This window comes from Harmonia axyridis, chromosome 2, assembly GCF_914767665.1.
Source record: "Harmonia axyridis chromosome 2, icHarAxyr1.1, whole genome shotgun sequence".
NCBI classification, from domain to species: domain Eukaryota; kingdom Metazoa; phylum Arthropoda; class Insecta; order Coleoptera; family Coccinellidae; genus Harmonia; species Harmonia axyridis.
This window is the reverse complement of record NC_059502.1, coordinates 18554248-18581050: the sequence shown is the minus strand read 5'-3', so window position 1 is coordinate 18581050 and position 26803 is coordinate 18554248. Positions and strand designations below refer to the sequence as shown.

General features: G+C 34.1%; 1 protein-coding gene across 1 annotated transcript; it reads left to right on the top strand.

The window, feature by feature from the left end:
* Nucleotides 1–5863: 5863 nt before the first annotated feature.
* LOC123673616 lies at nucleotides 5864–26032 on the top strand. The gene is made up of 5 exons (XM_045608201.1): nucleotides 5864–6064; nucleotides 8767–9132; nucleotides 15605–15716; nucleotides 19618–19802; nucleotides 25700–26032. The coding sequence occupies exons 1-5, from the start codon at nucleotides 6004–6006 to the stop codon at nucleotides 25771–25773; spliced, it is 798 nt and encodes a 265-aa protein (XP_045464157.1). The 5' UTR covers nucleotides 5864–6003; the 3' UTR covers nucleotides 25774–26032.
* Nucleotides 26033–26803: the final 771 nt, after the last annotated feature.

Sequence of the window (26803 nt, the reverse complement as noted above, 5' to 3'; positions counted from 1 at the left end):
AAATGATCTAACCACGCGCTCTCCTCCCACTTTCGCATCAAGAGTTGTGGGGAATTTAGTTTTCTACAATATTGATAATTAATGTCAACAAATAGCGAAAAACCTACAGGAAACAAGATATTTGCAAAACATGTCCAAATCTCCAATTTTAGTGATTTTTGACCTCGAATTTCTATAATCGCAGATACCCTACCATATGTAGGTTTTGAGACAACTTTTAGAATGTCAAAATATAAATTTATACAAGTTTCTAGCTGGGTATATCAAATTCCGAGTGGACTGTATTGGTGCATTACAAATGAAGTGAGACACTATTATTAACTAGAAACCTAAATTAATGTTATAAAACCACGTATAAATATTCTTGAGATAAATGACACCCAATTAGCTTCAGGCTTTATGGGGTTAAGTTGGGACCCAAATAAAGCAACGTCTGACAGAATGTGGTGCGCCCGCTCCGAGTAAGGATTATATCAAAGGGATAACAAAATCAGGGAAATTCCGGCAAATTCGCTGCTCCACAAAAGACGAATAGATTGTGCCCGATTTCTGGAATACAGCGTGTGATTTGAATATAAATCGGTGAATAATACCTAATTATTCGGGCTTTGTTTCGAGGGATGTCCGCTTCTGTCAATTGACTGTGAGGATGAATTGATGAACGATTTTGTGAGAAGGAGCGAATTTTTCGAGTTGAAAAAGTTTGGGAAAATTTTTTGTCAGGATTGTCTCGAGTTTTTCAGATTTTAATACATCTAACTCAATAGGTACTCAGTTATATATTTTATCTCCGAATATTTTATTCAAATGGAATTTTATTCTCTTTCAAGGGGGGTTTATACCACGTGGCATTCTCGTGATCTGTCAAAGTTTAACTACTCCTCTCTCCTCAGCGTTTTTGAGATCCCACCACTTTTCACGATGAGTGAAGTAATCTCAAACGTTCCTATGATTCACTGTCCTTTCTTACCACAAGCAAGAATTCAAAATACGTTTTTATTTTTGATTTAGAAGACTTTTTGTTTTGTATATGTTTTCATGTGGAAATTCATAAAAAAATGGGTAATTTTTTACTTTAACGCCCCCTCGTGTTTTTCACTTTTTTGGTATTTTTCATTAAAAATGTGCATTTTACAATGATTATTGATGGTTTTCGATGATGGCAAACAAGTATTTTTGCTGATTGTTGAACGGGATAAGGAGTGAACAGGGGTGCTGGGTGGGTAAGATTTTTAAAAAAAATGTTATGAAAATGGTGATTTCTATGCACGTTTACTTTTAAAAATATCTAACATGTAAAGTTTGATGACGTCATTCTCAAAAACAATTCAAAAAATTCTACAAATTGCATTCAAAATTATTTAAACGTAACCTAAACTAACCATTACCTAAACTAACCATTACCTAACATAACCATAACCTAACATAACCATAACCTAACATAACCATAACCAAACCTTATATAACTGCACACCTGTGATTCTGCAATTTTAAAAAATTCTACAATTTTCATTGAAAAAGAGAAAAATGAATGTTTGCGTGGGAAGTTATATCATTCATATATTCATTCTTCCATTAAAAATTCAAATAATTCTATTTGTTCCATTCCAAAATAAAGAATAATTGAGGACTTTCCGCAATGTTGAAATCTTTAAAATTAATAATAGCAAAAACCTCATAAACATCGATGGTCTCTAGCGTGAAATAAAGCGTACCTACTCTTTTTGAACTGTTCGCTGAAACCCCGCTTAACAAATTGCTCTACGAGATAGATTTAATTCTATGCATAGAAATACTGACCAATGATTGATGGAAGAGATAGACCCTTTACTTACTATGCGTACATTATATTATTTCTTCGTCCGGTGAGTGAGACCATGTTTTACCTAAAAAAAAATATTCAATAGAGAGTCTGATTTTGCAATTATAAACTATAAGATTTTCGTTTTTGATGAACCGGATGCTTTTTGAATTTTGTTGTGAATTCCTCGTACCTACTCATAGTTCAAAAACTGGAGTATCGATTTACTTTGAATTAGGTGTTAGTTTTGTTAGATTGAATTAACAGTAAAAAAATTAATTTTCGAAATATAATTTTTCCTATAGAGAGCTTTACATGATTTTGGAAAAATTTCCTATCCGTTGCTGAAAAATTGATATGAATATGATATGATGATATTATATAATTTATTATCAAATGATTCATCATTGGAAAATAAAAATAATGCAGATTTTAGCAACTTATGAAATGGAAAAATTTTTTGCCCCAAATATTTATGGATTGTAACCTCGAGCTAGTAACGAGATCAATGCGATGTGACAATTGAATTTTGTACCAAATTTAAAGCTGATAGTTCTGATAGTTTCCGTTTTCGGGAAAAGCTCTGGACGGGGTATTGATGTAGGTAGGTACTTATTTTTTTTCATTTTAGGATTCTACACATTCCGAAACAAAATTGTGAATTTTCTTTTATGAAAGATTTGTGTTCGAAAATGATAATCCAAAATCAATTATTTTTAAATGGGTATGCTGAAGTAAATTCTTATTCTTGATTTACACCCTGAATTCTCATACCAAATTCAATGAATATCGAATAAGCATTGTAGAAGTTGAAGCTGTTAGAAGGATGTACGGACACAGACTGACCGACACACATATACGAATCAAAGTTGTTCGGTATGGTTTGAAATGCATTTGATGAGAATATTTTTTTGAATCAGAGTTGAAAAATAATATTCATCCCAAAATTGATCACTTCCACTTCTTTCTGAAGACTGGGAAGCAAGAATAAATTATAATCCCTAACCTAAATATATCCAACAAGTAAGAAGGTATTGGTGTAGAATTATAGAGAATTAACAAACGTTCAAAAGGTGGCAAAACATTATTTGTAAAAGTCTTCCTTTCACTTCCTACTTTTCATAAAGGAGCTGACCACCTAATAATATCATCTTTCATTCTGTTCTCTGAAAAGATCGCTCTATTTCTGTTATGGAATATGTCAACTTTGAAAGGGCAATGAACAAGGTACAATGATCTTCAAGTCATAATTACCGAATAGTTGTTTCAACTGTAATTTAATCTATATATTTAATATGAGTTACTTATATTAAGTTTCCTTTGTTTGGCCCAGGTGACTACAATAGCTGACCTTGGTCTCTTGGTCACTCTAAACACCCATTTCTCTGTATCTCTTTATAATTTTTTTACACTCTGGAATGCCTGAAAATTAATACCACAAAGGCAATCATAAAATATGCATTCTTAATTAATCCCAAAAGCTCTTTTTGTGAAGTAGGTACGATGTATTGGTTCATTTTTTTCAATAAAACAAAATACCTACTCTGGAGTCATTCTATCCCTACTGTGATTTAAATAGTAGGTATGCTATACTTACTTTTTGAATTGGGTATGAAATAGAAAATCGTACCTATTCAACTCATTTCAAATTTCAGACTTGGGTTTATCATTGAATCCCATTATAGAATTCTGAAACTATTGGGACAAGGCAATGCAGTGAAAAAATTGTATTAATCAATTTCATGATTTTGAATGAGATTGAAAAAAAAAACTTTTCTTGATTTTGGTGTGCTATTCAAGAAATCGTTCAAGAACAAAAAATTGGAAAACCGTTGAAATTTTCAAAGTTTAAGGTTTGGAATATGTAGAATTCAGTTATTCTTTGAGAAAAAATTCTAGAAGAATATCCAAAAAATTTTTAGGAAAGTCATAAGCTCTTTGCCAAATTTCAATTGAAATTTAGATGCTATAGGAAAAAAACTTTGAAAAACTTCAACGACCTGTATCTCGGAAACAAAGCGTCCCATGTTTATGAGACTGTTTTTTCTTAAAATTGCCCGGATAATCTTTCATTTTCGTTTCTGTTCTCTTACCTCCCATTGAGGAACACACTGTAGATAAAACTAATTGAATTGTATCAAGACCAAAGGAGTTTTCAATTAATTTAAGATCTCGAAACGTTGCTCTCTCTCTCTCTCCCTCTCTGTGCTTACACGGCTCGGTTCGCAATTATTCGTCTTGAATAATAGTCATCATTATCGACTAGTGGATTATTCATTATTAATCTGAAATTCTGAAAGCCCCACTTCTTGGGGTTTTGCTTATTTTGATTCCTTCCAGATCAACTGAGATCGCAGACTGTGAAATGGTCAACTTCGTGCACGGCTGCTTGGACGATGGAATCTGGGCTGCGGGCTTGTTTTTCGACCAACCTCGAGCATTCGACTGCCTCAAGTTCAATTTCATTATTGACAAATTATATAGTCTGGGATTCAGGGGTGTTTTTCTGGAGTTGGTCGAGGATTTCCTAACCAGCCGATGCCTTTATGTAAGCGTAGAATAAATATCCCGAAAAGATGGGTGTCCCGCGGGGATCTGTTTTAGGGCCCTTATTATTCATTATATTTGTGAATTATCTACCCAATCATATTAATAAGTATTGCAGTTCACTTTACATTTCAATGAAGATTTTGCTCTTTGGAGATGTTACCTCATTTCTCATCAAAGCACTGAATCTGAAGATGAGATGCGAGTTGATAGTGCATTTTTTTCTGATTGGTGCTACAGGAATTCACTCATATTGAATGTAAGCGAAACTGCTTTAATTTACAAATTCGTGATTCAATTCGAAGACTTTGAGGTTGAGGTTTTTTGGTCTACATGGCGATATCCCTCTTAATTGGAGGAATAATGTTGATAATGTTTGAAGGAAGTTATGTAGTTCTTATTGTGCTATAAGAGCTTTAAAAAAATATATTGTCTTTGGACTAGTTATCGGGAGTAGACTAATGTCTAGTGTAATTACAATGTGATGCTGTGGGGTGAGTCGTCTTTGTCTGTTCAGTCTGAGCAGTGTTTGACGCTGTTTAAGTCCACTCCAATCGACAGTTAGCTGAATGGACAGCACACGATGAACCGAATCCAAATCTAGGAGAAACGCAACAGTCAGCTGGCAAGGATATGGCATCAGTATTCTGAGATGCGCAAGGTATGATATTCATTGAGTACCTCCAAAGCGGCCAGACCATCTACAGCGATTATTATATAGCGTTATTGGATAGTTTAAAGGATGAAATCGTTAAAAAACGGCTCCATTTGAAGAAAAAAAGGTGCTGTTATATCAATACAATACGCTTTGGCACAAATCAATGAAAACAATGGCAAAATTGCATGAATTGGGCTTCGAATTGCTTCTGCATCTAACGTATTCGCCAGATCTTGCCTCCAGCGACTTTTTCCTGTTCTCAGACCTCAAAAGAATGCTCGCTGGAAAGAAATTCAGTGCCAATGCAGAAGTAATCGCCGAAACTGAGGCCTATTTTGAAGCGAAAGACAAATCGTACTACAAAAATGGTATCGAAAAGTTGGCAGATCGCTATAATCGCTGTATTCCCCTCGAAGGCAACTAAGTTAAATAATATTATAAAATCGAATTTTACCAAAAAAATGTGTTTTAGGTACTATGGTAGACCGGGGACTTTTCAATTGGCCTGTTAAACTATTATTATTATATTCTAATTGCTCTAGATACTGTTTTGAGTAAAGTTTCTCAAACAGTTAGCAGAACATTCCAGTGGTATTAGGTGAATAGATCTCATCTTCGAGGCTGAGGCTCATATGCAAAAAGCAAAACCAGCCACTTTTTCACCATTTATAAGAATTAAGTTTTTGTTTTGCTTGTTTCACGTTACAGTTGGCACGAAACAGTTACCCAGATAAGGTATATGAAAGTGTTCACGCATAGATAAGTAGGTTGTTTGGTTCCTTCAACGAAAACATTATGGTTGGCTGCTTCCGCGCCTTATGCCGGTGGAGGATCACTGCAAGTGGTATCTGCGCCTCCCGCCCAGTAAGTTTCGATCAAAACCGTTGCAAGCAGTCAGATTGTCGACGCAGCTTAGCCAACTCGAAAAGTTTTAAATAGTCAATAGGCATTTTCCGCGATTCTGTGGTTATTATTAGTATTGGAATTTTGTAACATTATGATCAAGTATGACCGCATTTTTTTGTTATTTTTCGTCTCCCCGTTTCTGGTCGCTTCAGGTATGTTCAAATTGTTCTTGCGCTTCCTCGATTTGACGCTTCTCCCAAAATGCGCTTTTTTTTTAATGCGGAAATAATTTTGGGATCAAGGCTGGTGGTTGGACGGTAGTATTTTTAGCTTGGTGTATTTGTGCCTCATTAATAACAAAACAGACCCGGCTCTTGACTTCATCAGTCTGAAATTGGTTCATTCTGGACGGGAATCTGTTGTAGGTTTTCAGCGATGATGACCTCATCTTTCTATTTAGCTCTTTTATTTTCGACTCTCCAAATTTATTATGAATAGGTTATTCAATCTCGGGATATTCCGAATTATTTAATGATTGCTTGCCAACCTTTTCGGTGTAGATTCGATTGTAAACAAAATCTGGATTCTATAGACATCTTATTACTATATCTTGCTTCTCATTTGAATCCAGACGTTCCCAATAGGGTTAACTCGGGGAGAAGCTATTGTTCTTCTCTTGCATAAATAAAATATACAGATATTAAAGAAATTTATGCTCAACTGATTCATAATATTATGAATGAATGACTTTCTGGTACAAAATGTTTACCTAGATTTGAATGAATCAAAAAGTTATTCATTATAGTTTATCTTATGAATTATAAATGAATTTGCTTTTACCCATAATGATACGCATTTGGAGAAAGTTCTTCAACTATGTATTCCTTATCTTAGTTTATTAACTACTCTTATATTTACCTACTCATCAAATTGAATTATAGAATAACCTTCAGTACTTATTTGATTATTATTGCAAATAATATACTTTAGGAATCGTTTGGAGAAAAACATAACCTAACCTCACCTAACCTATCCTGAAATCGTTTCAAGAAAAATAATTTTTCACTTCTTCTCTTTATACTTAGGTAATTACAGACTTCTCGAGTTAATATTGAAAAAATGTGACATCGATAATTCAAACAAATTTCCTCAAATCTTACATTATCAAGAATATCACGTTAACAACCTAGGTTGACTATTTTGAATATGAGTTTGATACCTGCAGAATAATTGGTTGTTGCACCTAGAGGTGAACAATATCATTATATTATATCAACGTATCATTATTGTATTTTAATTTCATGACGTTTTGTTATGAACAGAAATATTTGATGCTATTGATGGATTTATTCAAAGACTTTAAAATTAATGTTTCTAGTATCATAATTTTTATTATTATTAATTCTCAATCTTCCACAATTAATATTGATCAATAACTTATTTTCACGACGAAAGAAAAATCTGTGACAAAATAAGTTTGAAACATAGAATGGTTCGAAAAATCAGCTTCTCTAGCAAATTAGTTCTCTTAATTTCAAAATTCGAATGAAAAGTTTGGGTAATGGATTGAATTGGACATTTTTAAATGCCATTGTTTCGTTTTATGAATTTTCCAAAAAATAATTGAAGATACTCATCTTGGTATTGAAATGGACAACTACCATTTACCATTCTATACATATTTTAGAGTGGACGTGAAAGTCGTATTCTTGAGAGTATTCTTGAGCACAATTACTCATTTCTGGATATTGAAAGCGAATATTTTTTTAAGGGAAAATGGTTTTTCTCTCGATGAAATCTAAAATGTTATGAACCGATAGTCATTTTCTTCTTCGAAGAAAGCTTCGTTTACTTATTTCTTCAACAATAGATGGGTAGATACTTATCGATGTATTGAACTTCGAACAATTAAGAATTGATTTCGAAGAATATAAACAATCAAATATCTAGTTGTATCATACAATGTTAGTTCGTAATCGTATCAAGGCATGCTTGACTTGAATCATCGTTTTTCTATAATTTTGAGAACTCATCCCCCAACAGAACACTATAATTTCATTAAGTTTAATTCTCGAATTTTGAGCCGGGTATGGTCTCAAACGATAAGGTTAGACTTGCTGATGACGTCAATTCTGTTCATCCGTCCGGTAAATATGGACTCTCGGAAGGATCTATCGGCTATCAACTTCAAAAGTACAGGATTGCAACGGTTAGATTCTTTAATAGGCATAATAAAACTAGAGGAACCGTGAATATGGCCTTTCGAAATTATTTTTTTCTTGATAATTACAAAACTACGATTTTGCCTATACATACAGGGTGAGTCAATAGGGCTCGATCGGTCGAAATTTTGGGCTAGGAGAATGATTGAAATTTTGACGGAATCGTCAGTACTCAGCGCATAATCCTTGGACTTGGTTAAATACGATACCACCCTGTTTTTCAAATGAGAATGTCCAATTTTTATATCGTACTAATAATCTCCATGAAATTCCTACTTCGAAATACCCCACTTGTTATCATTTATTTGTGGTACTTTTTGACGTAGGCCACTTTTGTCGAAAAATTTCATGGATATAATGATAGATATAATATTTTGAAAACCGTTCGAGATTTTTGTACGATTTTTTTATTGCATTCCCGAAAAGTTTTCATGTCTGCAAATTCTCCGAATCAGTCTACAGGTGATCCAGAAGAAACTGCAGTTTAAAAAAGTGACTTTTAATGAATATCAATAAGACCTTTTATTCGAATGGCATGACTGAACTTTTGTTCCTAAAATGAATAGTTTTCGAATTGTTTTGCATTTAATGAACTCTACTTAATACCTACTAATAATATCAATTACATGAATCAAATTGAAGAAACCATCAAAATATTTGAAATTTTTTTTGATGAATTTTTCATTTTTCAGTGTTGGGTTTAGTACAAATAAAGGAACTTAGGATGCCTACATCTGTAAGAAGTGGTGAAGTTGATGAACTCATCTTAGATTGTGATTATGAAGTACGCAATGTAAGTGGTATAGAAGTGAAGTGGTTTTATAATGGAAATAAGGATCAAATATATCAATGGATTCCTGGAAGGAGTGCTCCTGGATATCCCATGGGATCTCTCAAGAACAACATCGATGCAACATTCCAAGCGACCGATGATAAATTGACTATGTACAGGGCGTTGAAATTGATAAACGTAACCCATAATCTAACCGGAAGTTACACATGCAAAGTATCAGGATATACTGAGGAAGCAGTTGAAACGAAAAATTTGACTATTTTTGGTGAGTTCTTACTTTTTTTTTAGTATTTGTTACTTCCGTTAGTTCAATTCGGTTTGCAGACAAAACATGGACATTATTTCATTTTGCGAATGCAAATGATGTTGGATAGAAAGCGAGACTCATAATTAGAATATAATTCAAGAAAAAACTCTTCCAAAGGGCGTAGCTATTCTTCATCGATCTTCGCTCTTAAAAAGTCAGAACTCTAATGTACGTTATTTGCAGTCATGTTAACACCGCTAGAAAAGTTCTGATTTACGCATGCACACATAATATTCAAAACAGCCAAAATTCTTGAGATACCTACAATTCGAATATACGGATAAAACGCAAATAATTGAAGTTCCAAATATTTCATATCATCAAAGCGAAAGATATATCTCAAAGACCTAATATTTTTATGAAAACACTTATTATCAGGATACTCATTCCAATTTTTAATAATATCAGGATAGTAAAACAAGATATATGAGAATAACCATACCAACTTGTATCAAAACCATAGAACAATTGTAAAAGTTAAGGCTATGCGGATACATAGACCAACAAAATGAAAGACAGAAACCAACGAAATTTTTTCGAGTGGAACATTGAAGATCAAAATCCCAAATGTGAAGTTGCTTCCCCTATCTTTACTATACCCAAAATAAAAGTAGTAGCAACCAGAAATCGATAATTTTAGGAGACCGCTCATTGAGCGCAAGAGGTGGTTGTTTTTTACTCTAATCTGGCAGAATTCTCCTATATACTCGGGATTTGAGAGAAATCTCTTAAATTTTGTTTGTAGTATATCATCTGGGCATTTTTGTAATTGATGCCTCTCAACAATACACATAATATAACATCAATAGAAATTACTAGATGAGTTTTTATTCCATCTTATAATATGCATCTTCATCAGAAAACTTCATGATCTCCTAATCTGTCTAAATTATATTTCAGCGTTATCTGCAGCTCAAGACAGAACTCATTTCAATAGTTCTCCGTTTATTAGATTAATTTGTTATTACCTAATTGCAAGCATCGCAAATTTGGTTATCGTAACTTTATGTTCCCCATTACTTGAGCTCAAACTCAAGTGGTTCCACTTCAATAGACAAGTTCCTTAAGTATATGCCATAATTTCAGATGATGGCGTTTCACGACAAAAAAGGGACTTCTAATCCACATCGGGCTGTGATTTAAATCCACTCTATAATATCAGGCTGAAAATTCACAATTTTTTTCTCCGGTACGAAAAATACCACGTCTACAGAACTTAGCTCATGAAGGTAGACTTATTTTGAGTTTGTTTAAAAAGGAATTTGAAATGTTATATCTTGTAAGTGCTTCAATCGATCCCAATCCCTGTTTCAACCACCTCGGGAATAGAGACGATTAAAATAATTTAGATTTTTTTAAATTTGATTTCACACAAATTCTAACACCGTCCTATTGAATGGCACTGTCAATAGGTAAATGAAAATATATTCTTGTATTGAACATATCTTATTTTGTGCTCCATTTGATAATGACAATGCTATGGGCAAAGAAAGCTAAATTTAAATTTGCAGATATCGGTCTCAGGAACAAAAAATCTAATATGTCTTACTTCATTCTTTCACAACGTTTCGGCCTTTATTAGGCTTTCTTCAGGCCTAACAGTAAGTTACAATCACTGAAATATGAACATAGAGAAACCGAATATTATGTGTCTTAAAATGATTAAATGAAAATTATTAAAAAACATCAAACATAGGTATACGGCAACACATGAATTCAATATCCATAAACTGAAAATGTAGAAGGAAAAATGAAAACAAAAATGAAAAAACTACACTAAGTTATCCAACAACAAAATGATCAAGCAAGACACCGGTATGGAAAAAACATAACAATTAAACGAAAAAACTGATTCACTGTCAGAATAATAAAAACTTCAATATTTTCATCAACAGAAAATAGTCATTCAAAAATAAAACAAGAAAACGAATTCCACTGCATCGATGTTTGTTGGTTTTTCAGGGATCATGACACATCACACATAAAATAAGAATGAACTAAAAACGAACAGAAGAAAAAAAATATGTACCTACAGTGGCGTGACAAAAACAATTGTTAAAAAGTTAAATCTGCTTTCAACATTTCAAGTTTGAATATGCAATACTCAGTGTACTAATTTAAGTACGGGTGTTAACTGCCCTTGCAAATTTTTCATATACAGGGTGTCCCGTAAAGACCATGTCAAACCGAGGGAGAATGTAGATCGAAGGATAACTCACCTGCTATGACAAAATTCCCATTATAAAAGTCTTACCGTTTTCGAGATATTTTTTTTTTTTGGAAAATAATGAATTTTTGCCCCTTTCAATAGTTTTGTCCTTACGGTTGGTACAATTTTACACCTTTTTGTTTAAATTTTCAGTAAAATATTGCTGAAAAATGATTTCAACGGTTACATTAAAAACATCCTCCGAACATTTTTAAGGGGGGCTATGAGAAATATTTTTATTGGAAATTTTGGTAGTGGATTATTTTGTTCATGAAGTTTAGCCCATCGTAGTGGAACCAAAATGTACCGAGCTACTGCTGCACATTACACCAATAAATTGTCTATTTTATAGTGATTTCAAAAAGGTATCACACAAGTCATTTGGTATCCAAAGAAAAAAGATATGGCTGTTTTTATCCAAATGAGTACGTTTCTGACAAAATCAAGTTTGTCAATTCTGTTAAGAAATCTTCGATGTTGCATTACTTAGTGAACAATGGCAATTGTTTATGTGCGAAAATATTACTCGCATAATTATTCATCTCAACGAAATTCAACATTGCCGACAAATTTCGCGAAAACATCATGCAGATCCAGATTTTTTTAATAAGATCATTTGTAGCGACGAGTCTTCTTGTACCAAGGATGGGTACATGAAGACCTAAATCCTCTGGACTTTTAATATTGGGGCTGCCAAAAAGACAAAGTATACGCAATACCCATACGTGATGAAGCCGAATTGCGGATGCGTTCTCTCAATTCGGCTTCATCACGTATGGGTGTTGCGTATACTTGGTCTTTTAGGCAGCCCCAATAATAAAATTCAATAGGATTTAGGTCAGGTGAACGAGGAGGCCACAAAATTTAACCTCCTCTTCCAGTCCACCGGTGGGAATCAGTTCTATTCAAATGTGCGGTAACTTCGAGTCCGTAATGTGCTGGGCATCCATCATGTTGGAACCACAGACTACGTCGCAGCGCCAGTGGCACATCTTCCAATAAAATGGGCAGCTGGTTGGTTAAAGATTCCAAATAATTGTTTGCGTTCGGTGATGGTGGCAGTTCGATCGGGCCCAAAATTGCACCATTAAATATTCCAGTCCATAAATTGATCTTGAATCGATATTGTGATATATCTTCTCTCACCTCGTGTGGATTTATGATATTCCAGGTATGCAAATTGTGGAGATTCATGTACCCATCTTTGGTATAGGAAGACTTGTCGCTCCAAATGATCTTATTGAAAAAATCTGGATCTGCATGATGTTTTGGCAAAATTTGCCGGCAAAATTGAATTTCGTTGAGGTGAATAATTATGCGAGTAATATTTTCGCACGTAAACAATTGCCATTGTTCACTAAGTAATGCAACATAGAAGATTACTTAACAGAATTGACACACTTGATTTTGTCAGAAACGTTTGGATAAAACAGCCATATCTTTTTTCTTTGAATACCAAATGACTTATGTGATACCTTTTTGAAATCACTATAAAATAGGCAATTTATTGGTATAATGTGCAGGAGTAGCTCGGTACATTTTGGTTCTACTACATGAGCTAAACTTCATGAACAAAATAATCCACTACCAAAATTTCCAATAAAAATATTTCTCATAGCCCCCCTTAAAAATTTTCGGAGGATGTTTTTAATGTTAACGTTGAAATCATTCTACAGCAATATTTTACTGAAAAAATTAAACAAAAAGGTGTTAAATTTTACAACCGTAAGGCCAAACTATTGAAAGGATCAAAAATTCATTATTTTTCAAAAAAAAATATCTCGAAAACGGTAAGACTTTTATATTGGGAATTTTGTCATAGCAGGTGGGTTATCATTTGATCTACATTCTCCCTCGGTTTGACGTGGTCTTTACGGGACACCCTGTATACTATCTCCTTAAAGCAAAGTTTGAACCAATTATTGTCACGATCCAAAACTTCAACATTTCGAAAATCAAAACTGTGGTTGGATGACAAAGCATGACCAGAGATGTTCCTGAGATCGATATTAACCAACTTTAGGTATCACTTGGAATGAGATCTACCCTACTTTCGGTAGACTCAGCAGAAAAAGTTGTAAATCATTTGAAGATAGTGTTCATCCAGACCAAGTCATGTCTGAGGGAGAGAGAGGAATTTTTAGGTCAAAATAGATGACGCAATATCTGAAAACGGACAAGTAGGAACAGAAGTGCCTCAAGGCTCAGTTCTAGGACCTAACCTGTAAATTGAAGTGCAACTGTTCGACTCTTCAAAGGGTGGTTCATCCATGAAGATCCCCTCTGCTTACATAGAAAAACCAAGTCATGCCTCAAACAAGTCGTTTAATGAAACAACTCGAAAGCATTTTGTCAGATGCTCCAATCGTAACATCGCATGCGTAGGCGGAATACGTCCATATATTCCATCCCTTTATTCTAATTCGATTGGGTTATGACGGAAACATATGTTGGCATAAATCAGTGCAGATCAGGACGGAGGTCCTCCAAGCCGGCAGATAGAAAACGGATTGACGTATCTTTTGAAATCGCTCCCAGGATAAGCGCCTACTCCATGTGTATAACATGACTGTGGAACATTCATTGTTCGGCTTATCAAAGAGGAGTGCAAAGCGCAAATTAATGAGATATGTTATCAGCTGTTGCTGCTGGCTTCTAGCTCCGATTTGTTTTGACTACTCAATTGAATTGATTCGCTGCACAGAGGTGCTCACGGCATTAGGGTGTTTTGTCTGTTTGATTCCGTAATCATCTTTTAAGCCTTGTATATCGAGTACTTAGATTGGGATCAAATTTCTACACATTTGTTTTTTCCATTAGCTAAGGAATTTCTTGTTGTGTGGCGGTATTTGATTCTGAATGCTTATAATATTATTCACAGTGACTTTAAAGTACGGAATGCATTATCTATCTAGGAAATGCATAAACCGCATGATTTTTGGAGATTTTGGTACCTATGCAATCTTGTGATAGACTCGATATAGTGGTATTTCATTTGTTGTCAGATATCTCCTTTTACTGGAATAATAATGAATTTTATTATTTCAAATGGACCACCATAATTTTTTTTGTTTTTTGAAAAGCCTTTTGAATATTTTTATATCTATAATGCTCTCTATATCTACTAACTATATTTGATATAATACCTCTCTATACTATACATTATTTTTAAGTTATAGCTACTTTTAATTATCTTCGTCAAATATAAATAATACATTTAGATGGGTATGATTGAATAAAACAGTTCAATTTGAGTTATCTTCAAATGTTTGCTTCGTGTTAGAGGTATGCCTACATTTGAGTAGTAGAAAAATTAGTTATTTAAGATAATATTTTGTTGCAACAATCTGTAGCATTCAAACGATGTGAAAAATGCCATGAAATGCTAAATTTAGTTATCGAAACATCGAATTTTAGTTCCTTTCTGTATGTTTTACTTCATACAGTAAGAAATTGCGGTTTTTCCTCATTTGAAGTTCTTCCTCGATAACTATTGAAGTATTTATTTTAGGTATAGAGTTTGCTTTAGTAATCCCCTCTCTTTTCATACGTAGAATTGACTGAAATAATAAAAATCGAAGGTTGTTATTTGAAAATCTTGAGTTTTGATGAATTTGAGTTGTCCAATTTCATGTTCTGATAAACACATTTTTTACATTTTTGGTCCAAACCGCAAACAGTCTTATGATCCTACGTATTTGCTGAATCGAAAGTGAAAAAGGGTTTTCCCAAAAAAAACTTTTCCGGCAGAGATATTCAAAAGAAATGCGAGTCTTGTCGCCACCTTCTATTCATAAAAATCCCATTAACTCATGAACCGTTGAGTCTTTACCCAAGGTATGGCATATTACTGAAATTGTAATAAATAAAGCTATCTAATAATGCAATAATAAACAGGGTGTGCCATTTGAAATGAGGAACTAGTCTGTTTCCGGTATAACGTAAAATTATAGAGATCCCAAAATATTTTAGGGATGAAGATCCTTGTCTCAAACTCCAATATGCAAATTTTCAGCACAAAATTTTGATTAGTTTTCCATAAACGTCTAATAGATCATCGGGATGAATCACCCTGTATTTTTTAATGTATAAAACTGTCGTCTTTATCGATCTATCAACATGATAAATCTATATTACTAGATGTTATAGTAATGTAGGTACTTCAAGTAATAATATTCAGATATTTATTTATTATTATTATTTCAACTTGAACATTTTTAGTGCCAGCACCGGATGGATTGAACCTGACAATAATTCCAGAGGAGATGTCTGCCATTTGTTCTGTTAGTGGAATTTTTCCTGAACCTATGTTATCATTGATCATCCAAAATGGGTAAGTATATTCTGAATCACATCATTAAATTCTTCTTATTTTAAATAAAAATCTCTTGCTACCAAACAGTAAAGAAACTCGAAACGAGAAAATCGAAGGGGAAAAACCTCAAACGAATCGTAAATCTTTAGCACGCGATTTGGAAAGTGGCGCCTCATTGACGGAGTTGAGATTATGGGTATTGATGTGAAATACCAATTTAAATTCGTGAAAAATTCCGAGCTGATCACATCATAAGAACCACAGAAAATTCAAGAAATATTAGAAAAAATTCTGAATATTTCGTGAATGAATATTGAGATTGAGATTCTGCATTTTGCTTATATACAAGGTGTTCCTTAATTTCAGGTACAAAGAAAAATGAGAGATTCTTTGGATAATTTAAAAATAAAGCGCTGTCAAAAATTGGCTAGAAACGCTTTGTTTTCGAGATACTGGGTGTTTTTTGTAGACCTACTTTTTTGTCATATAAAATTTCAAGAGAATCACATTATTAGAATCTCATAAAATTATAGAAAAAAATTAAAAACGAAATACCCAAATACCTTTGAGATTACAGATCCGATCGGGTCAAGATTTTGTGAGTGTGGTCAGAATCTCTGAAGTTACAATTTCTGATCACATCAGGGTATTTTTGAATGCTCAATTCAGAAAAGGTCAATAACTTTGAAAAAAATTAAAAAGGCGGAAAACAATGTTCGTTATTTTTTTTTAAATCGAATTATTCGAATTTCATTCTTTGGATGAACTCAATGGACTAGTTTTCATTTTTTTGTTAAGGATTAATTCTAAAAATTTAAGTAAAATGAAACAAAAATGTGGAAGAATCATTGAAATATCTCTAGAAATGAAAAAGTTATGGGACTTTGAAGTTGCGCTTGGAAGAATAATTTCATAGTACGTGTAAGTGGCGTGACGTCACACACTAGACGACTGGTATTCGCAGAGTGCTTACGAATTCATTGGTGTACAATCACTTGTGCCGTTCGTGTCGTGTTTTGTTCGTTACACGATGGCTGAAATAACTTACTATATACATACATATAAATTACTTTTTTCTCTTTTTACTTTTTACTCCTCACATAAATATGTTTTGCCATTGATAGACTTCAACAACCAGTACTCAACTACAAACTGTTTATGAAACGTTTTTTAAATAAACCATCGTTATAAGTTGAACCATGATGAAGCAAACTCAGAAGTAGATACTTACTTGAAAAGTTCAACTCCTTTTATTTCAGCACTGACATAAGATTTATTTGAAGAAAAAAACTCCATCACTGCGAATATATCTATTTGTCACTTTTTCCTTTCACGAAGCCTTCTTCCATTATGGTGACATAAAAACAAAACTCGAGTTAAAACTACACTGTACAACTACAAACGGCGCGAGAGCCTTGGCGCGGATAAGTATTTGAATGTAATTTATGGTGTAGCGATCACAGGCAAGTGCCGTGACGTCACAGACCTAAGACGTTCCGCGCTAAAATACGTATTTCGCAGTCATTTATTGATGGATTTTCAAAATTTTTTCACTGATTTATCAGCTTTGCTCTATATTTTAATTCTATCGTGTCAAATATAGTATTATCAACATCACTAAACTAGTCCATTCACTAAGATTTCTGTGAAAATATTTCTTCATTGCAATTTCTTTCTTCACTGAGTTTCATTTCTCAACTTCCATTGTTCCAAGTCTGTTATGGATCTCAGTTAATACAGCAGATTTCTAGGATAACTTCCGGTCGCCCAAATTCGGGTATAATGAAATATTCCTCAAATCTGATACATTGAAACAAACTTGGATAGAGAGGTCCAATTATATGAATTAGGAACTCAGAAACGTCAACTTCTCGGGCAGTGACAAATGGAACAATTGGCCTAATTGGATCGTGGCTTATGCAAATTGATGATCGAATAGAGTTCAGGGCATGAGTACTGGCAGATTAATTCAATTATTGATTTCTATACTTAGTAGGTATCGACTTGGAGGATCCCATTTCATCGTCTCCAGGGACTCATTTGTGCTAATACCCAGCAAACACATATAAACTATTCCATTATGCATACTGTCAAATGCTAATCCGCACTATCAAGAGGATCTCCGAAGAATTTATGCATGCGTCGTCAGATGAATGATAATGCTAACTAAAAAGATCAAGATATAAATATTCTCGGCATAATCTATATGTATAACAGGCCAATTGAAAAGTCCCTGGTCTACCATAGTAAAAAAAATTTTTTTGGCAAAATTCGATTTTATATTCAACATAGCTGCCTTCGAGGGCGATACAGTGATTATAGCCATCTTCAAACTTTTCGATACCATTCGTGTAGTACGATTTGTCTTTCGCTTCAAAATAGGCCTCAGTTAAGGCGATTATTTCTATATTGGTGCTAAATTTCTTTCCAGCGTGGATTCTTTTGAGGTCTGAGTGTAGAAAAAGGTGCTGGCGGCCAGATCTGGCGAATACGGTGGATGCGGAAGCAACTCGAAGCCCAATTCATGCAATTTTGCCATTGTTCTCATTGATTTGTGACACGACGTATTTTCTTGATGAAACTGCACCTTTTTTTTCCTTCAAATGGGGCCGTTTTTTAATGATTTCATCCTTTAAACGATCCAATAACGCTATATAATAATCTCTGTTGATGGTCTGGCCCTTTTGGAGGTAATCAATGAATATTATACCTTGCGCAACCCAGAATACTAATGCCATAACCTTGCCAGCTGACTGTTATGTTTTTCCTCGCTTTGGATTCGGTTCATCATGTGCAGTCCACTCAGCTGGACTCTGGAGTAAAATGATTGAGCCATGTTTCATCCATTGTCACATGACGCAAAAATTTATGTTTATTGCACTTAAACAGCTTCAAACACTGCTCAGAATCAACAACCCGTTGTTGCTTCTGATCGATAGGGAGCTCGCGCGGCAACAATTTTGCACACAGCTTTCTCATGTACAAATATTCGTGAATGATAATGATGTACATATACGTTCATATGATATCTTCACAAGGTCTGCTATCTCGATCAACTTCAATTTAGGGTCATTCAAAATTATTTTGTGAACTTTTTTGATTTTTTCGTTGGTGATAGCCGTCTTCGGTGCTCATATCACCACGTTAAACTTAGCATACCAATTGATGATGGTTGATTTTTCTGGTGCAGACCCAGGAAACCTCCCATCAAGCCAAGATTTTGCTTCAACTGTATTTTTTTCCTTTAAAAAGCGATATTTTATCAGCACATGAAATAATATTTTTTTCCCATCTTTATTCGAATATCGAAAGTAGCTACACTCACAACGTAATATCTCACAAACTAATGGTCGGACTGCTGTCAAATTTTGACACTTATCGTTTGAAGGTTGGTACTAACTATAAATCACATGGATTTAATACTAGCACCGCAATCTGTGCATCAGACCAGGTACTTTTCAATTGGTCTAATAGGTACCCTCTGGATCCAAGTCATTTACTCACAAATCAAAAAATAGAAATTTCATGGGTTATATAGCCACTTTAAGATATCTGTAAGATATTTCTCCACGATTGCTATAGAATATAGCAAAAATGGATTCAACTATTGAATCAGATCTGGAATTCACACTACTACTACTATAGTTAGCAGGGGAAAAAGAGCTAGTCAAATATAGAAAAATATACAGGGTGTTCCATTTGAAAAAATGAAGTTGCAATCAATGTGTGGCCCACTCTGTATATATTTCGTTTTGTAAAATCATTTTAAAAAACACTAGTCGATTTCGTGAAACTTTTGTAAAAAACATTTTTTGTACCTCTTTTAGTAACAAAGTTAAAGGGGGGGTCAAATTATGGTGAAAAACCCGGTACAATCTTGTATATTTGGTTCTTTCACCCTCAATTTCTTCAATTTCAGAAACATCACGAATAATACAGACTACAGAGTGGAAAATGATGTTGAAAGAGAACATGGCCTATACAACAAAGTGACCACCCTATATTTCAAAAATGAAAGCATGGCTGCAAATTCTGAATTCATTTGTATGATGAAAATCCCAGGAACTGAGTATGAAATTACGGAAACAAGGCTATATTCAACAGGTAAATTAATATCATACGGTTGCTTCTTAATTTTAATCGTTATATTTTAGCTTTATTTATATCGTATGCAATGAATAAGCGAATTCTATACTCATTTTTATACTTATTCTTCACAATATATGAACAATGATAATAAACTATAGAGTAATAATAAACATAGATATAGGGAGTATACACAATTTTTACATGTCCCCAACAATTTTAACATATCGTCATGAATGTATATTATATTGAATGAAATATATTTATTTCAGTGATTCCCGATTAAATATGCAAATTTGAATATTTTGAATCCGATATTTGTCCTAATTGTCAAATTTATAAAAATCAGAATAATTATTATTTTCTGTATCTACCTATTCTATTCTATCTATTTTGGTATTTATTTCAATATTTTTTGAGTTTATATGAAACATCGATTCACTGTGGGACATAAGAGGTGCTTTCTTTGGAGAGAAACTCGCTAATTGAGTGAAATATCGTATCACTGATATGTTTTCATTTCCGCGCGCTTCATGTCAAATTTGATAGTTCATGTTGGGTGTTGGGGATAAAATTTCCTTACTGAAAATGACATATGCTCCCTCTATCTATGTTTGTTACTCTGAGTGATGAACAAATATATGTATCATTTCATTCAATGAGTCCCGGAAATGTCTTCTCAAAAATTCTATTTCAGTCGACAACATAATATGTAGTTACCTTTAATATTGAAACATCTATTACAATGTTCCTCTAATGTTCTGTAGAAAGATTTGTTTTCTCACGAAATAAGGGTGATATTTGAAGAAGAGCTATAATTTTCTGAATGAATAATCTCGCATCTTGAAAAACAAATGCCATTTAACAATGGCAATAGTTTAGTCTAAAGGCAGGGAACCAACACCTGCCCAAAAAGAAATTTCTCGACGATGTTCTTGAACTTTTTTGGTTACCTGGATATTATATTTGTATTATTCATAGATTCCGAGCAAATTTCCTGAAAGAGTCTGTTCCGAATGTGGTTTCCTTCGTCGGACTACAGATCATAATGAATTCATGGTTGATTATTTGGAGGCGGCAAGAAAGACGTGGAGTTGGCAAGAGATTGACGTGCTGCCTGAGGCATACTAGTTGAATTAGCCCATCCTCGCTCACTTGGCCGCCTTACTATACACGTCTGAATTCATTTACATTCGTTTGTTTCTCGTTGACTTCTGCACCCCATCTTCCCGCCCCTTTTGTAACACTTGAAGTGAACCAGCTTGAGGAAATTCGGGGATTGTTCTCGCCATCCATCGGAAAAATCTGAATATTCCGAAGGTGAATTCGATATTCTGAACACGAGAAGAGCTCTCGAAACATCATAAACGTGGGTGGGGAAGAGAAAAAGTTGAAAATGTAGTAATAACGAAATCTAATCAAAATTGGGGAGACGAAAAAATTCTGTGCTCATCGATGGAATTTACATGAGGCGTCAAGCATGCACAAATATTCCCAAAGGAACAAAAAAATCGCAGATATATCACGAAGATGTTTGTTAAGAAGAGAGAACATGTAAATATATAGAAAAAATTAAAAATAAATATAATTTCAAATTGAAATTGAACAAACAAGCTATTCTATACAAAATATAATATCTCAAATAATTCAATACGTGAACTGGACATCACCATCTACAAAGTTCACAAAAGGGTTCGATTCTAATGCAAATTCGAGTATTATATCACGGGTCCCAAAAATAAGTTGCTGTTGCAAGACGCTGTTGTTTACTACTGGATGACCAGAGTATAAATAGACCTTGTGAGCGTCCTCTCTGTTTGCGTTTATCTCTATACTACTATGGAAAAACCACTTTACCATGTAACTCAATGAGCCCTGAGTCTGGCGCATAGATGGCATGTTCAGTGCCATATAACTTTGTTTCTGGTTAGTACCAAGCTTCAAAACATGCGTGTCAAAATTTCGGAACATAGAGTTGAGTTTATATCAAGATATTGAAGGAGTGACCCTTTATTTGGTGGATGTTGCCTGAAAAATGGCACAAAACCACTTTCATATATCTATAAAACGCTGTTTTTATGAAAAAAAAAAACTGTGAGAGGCTTGATAAGTGTTAAACGGACTCTACTCCATCGACAACAACGGCTAAAAGGTGGGATGCTGGCTTCAAACGTGGATGAAAAAACATCGAATTCAGCAGTTATCTCAGAAAACATGAAAAATGTCCATGAAATGGTTTTGATGAATCCTAAAATGAAGTTAGATATCTAACGGTGGAGTTGAAGATATCAGAAAGCAGTGTAGGTATTCACTATTTTGCAAGACTATTTGGTCATGAAAAGACTTTACTCTGAATTGGTCTTGCGCTTGCTCACCACTGATCAAAAGCAAATGCTTTTGAACAATGTTCGAAGCTGTTGCACTGGAAAAAAAATAGAATGATCAACACACTCCTGAGTCAGAGAGCGCTAGAAGAGTGAAAATCATTTGTTGAAAGCTGTCCAATGGGCCAAAATATCAAAAATCTAATGACGAGGTTATGGTATCTGTATTTTCGAACGTGTATGGTATAATGATGCGTATGATCTGCAATACGGAGTAGGAGATAATAGACGACATTGAGTAGGCTAACTCCCTCGCGTAAGGTACGTGATCGTATGAGCCGACAAAGGTTAGATTCGGTATGTTTCGCTAAATTTGAGCATATTATTGAGTGAAGGAAAAGAAACTAACGAGGATTCCCTTAGTAGTGGCAAGCGTACAGGGATTAGCCCAGTACAAGCCAAGCTTGATGATGATGACGATGGTATATTGTTCATTGAAAAAGGTGAGCAGTGATTACTACAAATCGTTTTTGGATTGATTTAAAGCAGAAATAAAAAAGTCCTCAATTACAGAAGAATTCTCTTTCACCTAGGCAATGCTTCTTGTCACAAATATATGAAAACCATGATCAATGAACGAATTACGTTTCCAAGTTCTTCACCACCAATCTTATTCTCTAGATCTGGCCACTTTTGATAACTGGTTGTTTGCATATCTCAAAATGCCCCAGGGAATGAAATTTAGCTCTGATGAAGAAGTTGTAGTGCCTCTGCACGCCCGAGAGGTAGCGTTGTTGGCTTCTCGTCATTCTCTAGTTAGGCATCGGTGGGTTCATAAAGAATCCCCGAATTTCTGCAGGGTCTTCTCTCTACGATAGTGTGAGAGGGTGTGTCTAGGGTAGAGCTATCTGGATAGCCCAACTGATGAGTCCACCAGCGATCTCGGGATGGAACACCGTAATCTCTAGAGAGATGGTGCACCTACTTATTTTGGCTCGGGAAAGCCTCGCCAAAAAGAAATTGCCAAGGTAGAAGCATACTTCAGAAGCAAAGGATCTTTCTACAGAAAAGGTATTAAAATGTAAGAGTAAGATTGAAGTACATGTATAACTCTTGAAGGTGACTTCGACTAATAAAGTCGAATTTTCAAGAAAAAAATGTGTTTTTACTGGTGAGATTCGGGAGATTGAGTTAAATGCTATTACTGCAAACATTCGGAAGGATGCATTTCCTTGGAATGGGCGTTAACATCCAATTATTGAACTCATCTTGAAGTGTACCTTTCTCAATGTCAAAGAAATCTCCTGTCCAAGTTCTGATATCGTCTCTACTTGAACGAGTCCATTAATTCCTTGGATTCTCTGTGCTTGGTTCGAGCCGGACTAGAGACTTCTTCTCCTAATTATGAAAGGAAATGAAGAAAAAGAATAGAACCTCATTCGGGCTCCTTCTAGATGAGCAAGTTACATTGTCAAAACAATTCTGACATCAAATGAATTCCACCAAGTCCCCTCCTACTTCCTTTTCTTCGTGACTATGCTTTGCCAACCGGGTGAAACGAAGGAAAAATTTGTAATTCATGAGATGTCCTTCATTGCAAATCACAGTTAGACTCGCAATTCATTTCGGCATATTAGCTCCGATCCTTATCCTCAGTGGCTCCCATGATATTGAAAGCACGCGAATAACTGGAATAAGTTCCTTTGGGAATTCTTATATTTTTCTCGGACGGTTGTTAATTTGACTGCGATATCGGCTTCCGAGGCAGGTTCTGCTTTTCGTCGTTGATTTTTCTCGAGATTGTCGGGCGCTAGGAACATTCTCTTTATAGTTCTGTATCGAGTCGGGCGGAATCGGTATATCATTGGTTTTATGTTCGGACGTGTTGTTTCCAAGTTAAGGAGTTCAATGAGGTGTATGATTTTATGAGATTATTGTTATTTTTATTGAGATTTTACGACATTACATCTTAAAACACATTATTTATTACAAGTCAAGTCAATAAGAATACGAGAGAGGATACCGTATTTATTAATATACGTTTTACAAATTCTGATGCAGTTTAAAAAAATGAGATCAAAACGATACACCAATTAGAAAGGATTATTGGTAACAAGTAGTATTAGAAGGATCTATGGAAGAATATCGAGAGAGGATGAATATGGAGATGAGGAAGAAGAAAAACAATCTGGATTCAGGATAGGGAGGTCTTATAGCGATAATGAGTTTACACTAAATATGGACATAAAAAAGCCTACCATAGTGTACCTACCATCAAACTCTGGGAAGCACTCAAACAAATTAGACTGAACCCTACCCTTGTAAAAGCAGTACATAATTCATACAGAATTTCACGATCATCAAAAAAAATTGGTTGTCAAGAATATTTTCTGATACAAAGGGATTATGACAAGGTTGTTGTCTCTCTCTGACATTATCTAAGATACATATGAATGTGAATTAACCCCTTATACGATGAAAGGCGAGATGTAGAGGTATGGGCATACCAAGTTCTGCCTGTATACCTTTACTTTACAATTCGCTGATGACCAGGTTGTATGTGCAGGAGACATGTAAGCTGAAGAAGAGAATGCACTGTGGAGACTATAGAAATGAAGAATCGAAAAGACTAAATACTTGTGTATTTACAATTTTTTGTTTTGTGGACCATTTGGCGTTCCTATGTGAGTAGCATTCGAGGCTTGATGACCCCCCTCAGTACGCCACTGGGCAGAATGTGTATATTAGTTTATGTCCAGACATGCTATTTTTAAATTGAGGACTTCAATGAGATGTTTGATTTTATGAGATAATTGACATTTTCGCCAATATTTTACGACGTTTAATCGTGAAACAGATTATTTACTACTTATCAAGATGGACATGGAGAGGAGACTTTCTATCTTCAATTTGAGTTTGCCTTTTTTTGATTCTGATTGAATTTGAAATAACTTTTAATCACTTCCTTTAACAAAAACGTCTCAGTAGAGCCTTAAAAAAGTGATATTATTCTGTTCAACCCAATATCAAATTCTATTCGTATAATACATATATTCTTGGTTAAATTATTTAAGTACATTGATTGTTTTGGTTCCAGTTGCAAAAACTCAACTTGAATTGATAACAAGTAAAATAGTTTCCGCAAAAATATTGGGAAAATGAGGTTATTTTACTATAGTAATTCATACCTACCTAGTACTTCCAATAGCCCACTCGACTCGCACTACATAATCACATAAAATAATAGGTAAACCTGTCAAATGCACCTGCACCTGTATAATAGGTAATACTTGGTGAATGGAACAAACGAGAGTTCCGGAAAAATATATACCAACATCGAAAAAATTAACAGTCCTTAATAATCTTGAGATCCTTGAATAAGATAAATCAAGACAAATCCCGAGACCATGGTTTAATCTTCAAGTTAATGTGAGAATTAACAAATTCACATTTGGTGAGACTGAAGAGTAGTTTCTTGCTGCATTAGAGGTGTTATAAAAAAGGATGAAATTATTGTTATGTTACTATAAGAAACAACATCTCATAGTTTCTCATAAAACAAATTGTGCTAATCTATTTTGTTTTTTCCAGATAACTTCAGTATAAGAGCTCACCTGGACATTTCACTCCTACCACTATGTATCCTAATTATGTTCCTCCTTTAGAAGTTGGAAGGAGAAACAAACAATGCTGATTGTTATGAAGAATTAACCTAAATATTATCATTTGAAAGAATATTTCTTTCAAAATAGATATTTTTATATTATCTAGTCTCTTAACCAAATAATTCTGTTGATATAGATTTTTGTGAGATATTATTATTAATGCCATCAAAATGTGAGAATGTTGTGATATGTGTTATGCCTTATTAAGAATGAGGTAGAAAGAATTTACGAATAAATGAATTATATTTATATATTAAGATATTCCATATATTTTCCATTGACTCGAACAGTCTTCACAGCGATTCTAGCTATAGATTTGAGGAAGACAGAAAAGGCTTAGGATAATAATGCAGACAGGAAAATGCCCAATTGTTTTGGTATAACCAGTCTTGTGGACATCAAAGGTAGGTTCATTACTGCATTTTTCATCCAAAAAACGGTTTACATTGAATCGTTCAATGGTATTTGTCGATATTCAGTTCAAAAAATCGTATATCGTGCATAAGGAAACAAAATCCATGACTTTTCTTTCCACTACTACGGATATGACCTTTAGTTCCTGACAATTACAACATCATCGTCGAAAGATATTTGAAAACAAAAAAAATATTCTTCGAATGAGAGTACCTACCTATAGGTGCTACAACCTTGTGTACCTTTTAGTCTCTACCACAAATGTTACATCGAGGCCAAGACTATCGCTACTGAATAATGATTAATAGAACTATTCCAAGTTTTGTTTACCTTTGAGTGAATTCAAAACTGCGCATTTCGACGTTTAAAAATATTATTCAACACATAGCTACAAGGGTAAAATGAATGTTTATTCACTCAGTGAATTGTAAATCTTTTAATTCACTGGTTAATCATAATAGTATTTATTTATTTTTTTTTACATTTGAAGTTATTATACGACGAAAATTGCCATTTGTTTAATTTACATATAGTAGGTAATTGATCTATAGATCCAATAAATATTAAATCTTGTTGATTTGTATACATAGTTTTAATCTCATGACATCTATCTAGA

What these genes read in the sequence shown, in the direction of transcription:
- LOC123673616 (XM_045608201.1), top strand. Translation starts at nt 6,004, where the DNA reads ATGATCAAGTATGACCGCATTTTTTTGTTATTTTTCGTCTCCCCGTTT. An exon ending in CCCGTTTCTGGTCGCTTCAG is followed by an intron (nt 6,065 to 8,766) that starts GTATGTTCAAAT and finishes TTCATTTTTCAG; the next exon opens with TGTTGGGTTTAGTACAAATA. An exon ending in GAAAAATTTGACTATTTTTG is followed by an intron (nt 9,133 to 15,604) that starts GTGAGTTCTTAC and finishes GAACATTTTTAG; the next exon opens with TGCCAGCACCGGATGGATTG.